General features: G+C 35.9%; 1 protein-coding gene across 1 annotated transcript in view; it reads right to left on the reverse strand.

Annotated features, from left to right (window-relative positions):
• THBS1 (thrombospondin 1) overlaps window positions 1–6,630 on the reverse strand; it is a 13,687-nt gene extending 7,057 nt beyond the window's left edge. Inside the window, exons 1-12 of the mRNA XM_018568371.1 lie at window positions 6,604–6,630; window positions 5,575–5,662; window positions 4,480–5,057; window positions 4,201–4,276; window positions 3,516–3,703; window positions 3,292–3,426; window positions 2,758–2,851; window positions 1,798–1,971; window positions 1,179–1,355; window positions 735–908; window positions 526–653; window positions 274–426 (exon numbers count right to left, since the gene is read on the reverse strand). Coding sequence (XP_018423873.1) covers window positions 274–426; window positions 526–653; window positions 735–908; window positions 1,179–1,355; window positions 1,798–1,971; window positions 2,758–2,851; window positions 3,292–3,426; window positions 3,516–3,703; window positions 4,201–4,276; window positions 4,480–5,057; window positions 5,575–5,641 — 1,944 coding nt within the window. The 5' untranslated portion in view covers window positions 5,642–5,662; window positions 6,604–6,630. The remainder of the gene's footprint in view (window positions 1–273; window positions 427–525; window positions 654–734; window positions 909–1,178; window positions 1,356–1,797; window positions 1,972–2,757; window positions 2,852–3,291; window positions 3,427–3,515; window positions 3,704–4,200; window positions 4,277–4,479; window positions 5,058–5,574; window positions 5,663–6,603) is intronic.
• Window positions 6,631–7,119: the final 489 nt, after the last annotated feature.

Here is a 7,119-nt window from a genome sequence, read left to right on the forward strand (position 1 = left end):
TTATAGCCTTACTTTTTGAACCCTAAATATATTTGCACATAATCGCCTAAGTACTACAATATCATCTTTGTTTTTCTTTTACTCCATGTCATTTGGAGAACCTTCCAGAACCAGGTAAGTTACATTATTATGAAAAATAAAACATGAAGGGAAGGACTTATAAATAAAAAAAAAATCTTAATAAATGTACCCATAAAATATATCTGTTTATTAATTCTTGTCACTTTGCTAGATTGTGTGCAATGAAAGAAACAAAGTACTAATAAAATGTACCTGTTTGTTTGCTTTGGCATCGTCTATGCTCTTGCCAAATGGTTGTGTGCCAGTGTAACGTGGAGGACAGGGAAGACAATTGTACCCAGGCTCTGTATTCTCACATCTGTGCACTCCATTAAGGTTGAAACAAGCATCTGGCACCTCCTTGCACTATAAAAACAATAAGACAAAAAGGTTTACATTTTATAATTTTTGTTGGATTATGACATTGGTTGGTAAATAAAAATGTGTAAAACTTTTGCAGCTCACCTCATCAACATCTGTACAGTCGACACCATTTCCCCTATACCCTGTAGGGCATGCACCACACTGCCAAGAGCCATCAGCGAAGCTTGTGCATGTGACTGCAGCAAAGCAAGGATTTGATAGGCATCCATCTGAATTGAGATTAATGAGCAGGAAAGTTAGCCTGTTGGATTAAGGTTAACAGAAAATCTGTAATTATATGTGTGGCTTACCAATGGGGCAGTCCTGCTTATTGCAAATGCGGCTATCAATATTGTCTCCAAGGCAGTCTTTACCACCAAACTGGGGCTTGGGATTGTTGCAGAGACGCTCGCGTTTCTGAACACCACCTCCACATGTCACACTACATATGTCCCAAGGTGACCATGGTCCCCACTCACCATTAACTAGAAAAAGACCCATAAACAGCATTAATTATTGCTCCATACTGTCCACAACTACTATTCATGGTAGAAACAAAATAAGAAAGATCTGTCAAGAGACAAGCTTTTCACTTATGTGAGCTTTTGTAGAATGTCATATTTCTGAAATTCTCATAACCTAAAACTTATTACTTTGTTTCTCTCAAATATTCTCAAAATAGCATTTCAATCATGTTATCTAAAAAGATTACAGGACAAATAAAGACAATGTAAAAAATAAAAGATAGTACTCACTTGGGCAATGATCTTTTTGGCATGGCTTATTCTCTCTTCCTTCCCCCACACAGTGCTTGCCATTCAGCTGTGGAACAGGAGAATTGCAAAGACGAATTCTAGAGATCATTCCAGTTCCACAAGTGACAGAACACGAAGACCATGGAGACCAGTGACTCCATCCACCATCTTGTTTAACTGAAAAGAAAAATATATGCTTTGTATTTCTAGTTAAGGCAAAAACAAGGAGAATTACTTTTTACAGTATATCTGAGTAATGTTATCTATACTCTACATGTATAAATGTATAAGATGGATTGTAAAATTAGCTATATGAAACCCAAATACCAAAAGCCTTCTAGGTGACTATTGATATTTGTAGACCCAAGAAGACTTAAGATGTTTTAACACTATTTAGAGCACTACTTGAAAAAAAGAAATGCCAATTTACATAATGCTTAAATTATAGGAATAAATAAGAAGATATTCTGTTGTTTCCCATATTGCTAAATATGCCTAAAGAGCTACAACTGGAATTTGAGCAGCTATAGGAGCACATCTACTGTTCTTTGGTCTAAGTTTCATAATCTTTCCCCCAATATATAATGAACTGCTGGGTATAACACTTTGTTATACTCACATCGCTTATCGCATTCTTGAATAATGCAAGATCTGGTTTGGACGGAGGACCCTTCACATTGGTTATTAAGGCTGTCACAAGATCTGCCTCTTTGCTGGACACCATGACCACATGTTACAGAGCAAGGAGTCCAATCTGACCATGGGGACCAACCATCTTCAGGAGAGTCGCTTGCTGTAAAGATTAAAAAGTATGATGGATGAGGTTAAATGGTGGTTGTTAAATGTGATATGTCTTGAAAATGTTCTCAAAGGTGACTTGTTATTCTGTTTCTAAAAGATTATTACAATTTATTGTTGTGTAATAATAATATACTGTAGCACATGCATCATGATTGATACAAGATTAAGTTTTATTTAACAGTTGAATTTTATTAAATACATAAATGTATGCTTAAAAACAAAAAGGAAAAATACACATAACTGAAAAACTAAGCAGATTCATGAAGGATTGCTATCTGTACAAGCTGAGTATCTGCTGGCTAGGAGTTCCATACATGCCAAGGGAACAGAAATATGAAGTGCACAGGACCAAGCAGGTCCTAACTCTTCTGCAATTGCAGCTGTCTTACTTTCACAAGAACTATTTTATCTCTGTCCTGAATCAACTTGTTCAGCATTTACAAGATTAATATCTGCATATTTGTCATTATGCCTTTTGAAATGAGGTGTTGAGCCTAAGGCTGTACACCACCCCTACCAAAAAAAACAAAAAAAAGTTTAAAGTGGTATGTTAAAAGTATGAATCACCAGTTTTGGAACATAAGAGGTGCTGCAGGATCAAAAACTGTATTTTAAAAGGCTATGTATTACATTTTACATAACTAATTTTTTAAACAAGCCCTTTACTGCTATTGTAAAATAAACCATTAGTCTATTGGGTTGAAACAAGTAGATAGCTGACAAGTTTAAAATTTTTGATCAATACTGTACTTCTTCAGAGTAGCAAATAGATACTTACGCCAACATCTGGGGCAGCATTCTCCATCAGGAATTGTGGCATTGGTGCAAGGTATTAGTGGGCAAGAAACTTTCCGACAAATAACCACTGAATTCTGTAAAGAAAATATAGCCATAAACATAGAACGTTGTAGAAACTGGCATAAAAGCAGACTGCTCCTGAATTGTTTGTTGCATTATCATCAATAATTAAATTTTAGCATCTCCAAAGAATCTTCTACTCATAAAGTCAAATGTAACTGTTTTCTGTTCGACTTTCTGAAGAAGAAGGCTAAAAAACACCAAAAGCGGTGGTGGGCAAAGTAGAAAACAGAAGGCAAGTGTTTCTAGTAGGCATGAATCTCAACTTACAAAGATGCTTTAGATCAGAAAAACTTCAATTTTTTTATTGGAGGATGAAACATCTTTAATATATTGATTTTATTTAGCAAAGCAGTTTATCTAATTCATTTGGAAAGGATATCACACTAATAATAACTAAAGTAGCTAATGAGAGTGAGAATAAATAAGATGGATATTGGAAACAAATTATTACCTGACATGTGCACTCGGTACAGCTGTCAACAGTCCACTCATCCATGTTGTTGTATTTGACCCCATTATGCATGCACACACCGCCTGGTGTCACCTTTACCTTCACTACTTCAGCAATAAGCATGTTTTCCTCTGTCTGAAGAAAATAAGTAAAAGGACACATTAAATAAAATGTATACCTTTCATATAGCTTTTGTTATCACAAGCAGCTTATATTTTACGTACAACTTTCTGTATTTTTGCCTGGAGAGTTGAGATCACTGCTTTAAGACCTTTCATCTCCAAAAACATATTTTTCAGCTCATTACAGGAAATGCCACATACACCATTGACATCCTTTGTCTTATGTCCAATGTAATTGGTTCGGATAGCTGGACGAGAGTCATTGACTGAGTTTTCCAAATCATAATTTGCTGAAACAGTAAAAAAAAAAAAAAGTGCACCATTTTACTTTCTGCATTACACATTAGAGGAAATATTGTTTTAAAAATATTAATTTATTTATATATGTGTACAGTGATAAAACTGTATTTTATATATTGTTTTTCTGTTCAATGAGGTAAAACATGAAATTATACAAAAAATCTTTTATGTATTGTTTTTCTATTCAATGAGGTTAAAAAAGGAAATCATATTAGAACAATTAAAAGATTGTATACATACCTAAATTACATAAAACATTTGTACAGTGTGTAAAATAACAAACCTTGTTGTCATTTTTTTTTTTAGCAAAAAACAACAAGAAAACATTCTATTTAACTTCAGATCTACCGAAGTTCTATTTGTGAGATGTGATTAAGCATAATACAGAAATCCAAATCTTCCCTACATTGAACCAATCCAAATGGTGAAAGATCACCAGCTTATTAACATTTAGGTTTATCTCTTATGCATACATGCTTATACTTACAGCTGGAGCAGCCTTTGTTTCTAAGAATCACATCCATACTGGTTCCGAAAACAAAACGCAGGTTCTGTAGAACACCCTGTAAATACAAAACCAGTTTACACTTTTTAATGCATTACTCATGCCAAGATATCTTAATATATATTTTTTAAAAGAGACAATAATCCTTTACAGCATCCATTACACAAAAACCTATATAGTAATCATCTTCTGATCTTCAAAGTTACTGATTCATGTGCATATCCCACTCAGACATGCGACTTAGTTTTTGGAGTTACTAACCTGAAAATTATCTTTCACACCTCCCTTTGCAACTCTCATTTGAGCAGTGCTTGCCAAGTCTGTAGAAAGAATATGATGGATGGGCACGTCAAGCTCAGCATTTTCCATCTTGTCACATCCCATATAAAGCTGAGCTCGATCTTCCTGCACAAAAAGCGTAATGTTCTTCCAGTGGCCTGTAGCCAGCCTGGCTTCTTCAACAGACACTACCTGCTGCTTGTCTTCTATGCTGACACTCAAGTCTAATGTTCCAGCTTCACCATTGGATGTGAGGCTGAAAACATGGCCTGTGCCGTCTTTTCTTTCGATAGACAACAGCGCTCCTCTAGTCTTCTTTATTTGACGTAAAGTAGCCAGTAAAATAAAGCCCCGCTCAGCTCGAATGCTGTCCAGCAGATCTTGAAATTTTTCATCTGGCACTGGAGGTATTAGATTAGGATTCTCTATTCTATAAGCTGGGCTTGATGGATCAGGACCCTTTACTAAAGAAACTCCTTGAGATTTGCGAGAGCTCAACTTGCGGCTGACTCCAGTTATTTCAAACAGATCAAAGACGCTGTTGTCATCTGCTCCATTCTCTGCCGAAGTAGAAAGAGACTCGTTAAAAACTATTCAAGAAATAGCAAACTAAGAGTTTTGGAAATATGCCTATTAAAACTAATGGAACAAAATCTAAGACTTTTTAACGGCTCCAGAATATAAAAGCTAACATGCCCACAACAATTAACATGCTGCAGGCTAAAGTTGGGCAGAAACATAAAAACGCTACAGAAAAGTTTGTGATTCTGATCTAATTGATGGAGGTGCCCTCCGCACACCTTTCAGCAGTCCCGGCCAACAATCAAATAAATGGTGCTCGAAGTAACTTCACGATGATCTAACACTAAAAGAATGTTGTAAGGTCGCACTGGTTCTAGAAAATATGCAATATGTTTCAAAGCTTTGTAATGTTTTATTTTAGTCTATTAAAACGATCAAAAACTAATATTAATAATAAAAATGAACATTGATAATACCAGTTAATACCTTCAATTAATATTATAGAGGGTAACAGAATCACATTTTCTATGTTATGAAACATAAAATATTCCATACCTGATGCTTGCTTTGTGTGAGGGACTGACAGCATTAATAACAGGAAAATACCCTTTGTTAATCCCATTATGCAAATCGATGAAGTTTTCTACAAAAGAAAATAAAACTGTATGTTCATAGAGTAATATCAAACTTAAACACGCTACTTATATTTACTGCTATCACTACTTACCAGGTCACTAACTTGTATAACAGTCCATTGCCCTTGCCAAAATTAAACAACATTTTGTAAGAGAATTGTAATTTACTCTAAATTTCTAAATAACATACACACAGTGCAGCTGATGTTACTCTGTATGAGTAACATCAGCTGCACTTTGTATATGTTATGTTCTTTAAGTCTAAAAACAATGTTTATTAGTTTATCCAAGCTGTAACTGGTTGCTAACGGAAACCACATAATCAAAGGCAATCAGGTAAACCTCCCAGGAACAAAGTTCAAGGACACCAGCCCAAAGAGAAAGAGTGTAAGACAGCTACAGTGAAAGAGAGAGCGACTGGGCGAGAGAAAGTGAGAGAGTGAGAGAGAGAGAGAATTACATATGCAGGAAAAAGGATGCACAGTTGTTCTTGATACCTGACCTAGTTCTGTACATAATGAAAACTGCACAAAGAGGTTTTTAACCACTATATAATACCACAGACGACTAGTTTTTGATGCAAACGACTGCAGAAAAACAACCTGATATCTCTAAATACCATCATGACGCAAGGATATTCAAAGGAATTCGATTTCTATCTTCTTTTTACAGTAATAAAGCAAAACCGTGTAAAGTCTAACTAAAATGTCACCGTGCACAAAAATCAAAGCAAAAGTATTATCAAATGCTTAAAAGCCCACGAAGAAAACATTATGCATAAATCTAGTGCGAACAGATAGATTGACAAGCAGCCTGGAAGCATGTAACCATCCGTAGTTGGTAAACCCGATATGTTTTGCTCCAGCGTTAAAAATAAAATTAGAAATAAAAGCAGAAGCTCCCATGCAGTTGCAAAAGAACTAAAAAGAAGGCAGACGGTTTCTCTTACGTTATTTCGAGCCAAGGTCGTTCCTGGTAGAGCTGTGACTGTAGGGCTCTTGTATAGGAATGAACGTTCTACTTCTTCCTTGTATGTGCTCTTTCCAAGTCTTCTGATTTCTGAGTTGCTTTGAGCGCTCCATATAAAGCAGCCCAGACATTCCTGGGGCGGGAGCCAGCCAATCACAGCCCAAAAGGCAGGAAGCGGGTTTCTGTTTATTCTATTACCTCACAACATGAAGGAGAGACAGAAGTATCACACATTCAACGTGGATATTACCTCTGACGCATGCTGAGGAATTTCTAAATGACACAGCTCCATTTTTTATTCATAACGCGGGGGAAGCCAACAAAGGCATGCAGGAAAAGCAGTCTACATATCCATATATACCCAGATTAGGCAGAGCAAGGTCCATAGCAATACACATCAATCAAAAGAAGCCTCATTTGAGTGTTAATAAGTAAACTCGGTGAAAAGTCGCAAACATTTCCTCTTTTGGAGGTGAATCCCTCTTATCTGTTTCCT

Source organism: Nanorana parkeri, unplaced genomic scaffold (genome assembly GCF_000935625.1).
Source record: "Nanorana parkeri isolate BGI_ZX_2015 unplaced genomic scaffold, ASM93562v1 scaffold1177, whole genome shotgun sequence".
Lineage (NCBI taxonomy): Eukaryota > Metazoa > Chordata > Amphibia > Anura > Dicroglossidae > Nanorana > Nanorana parkeri.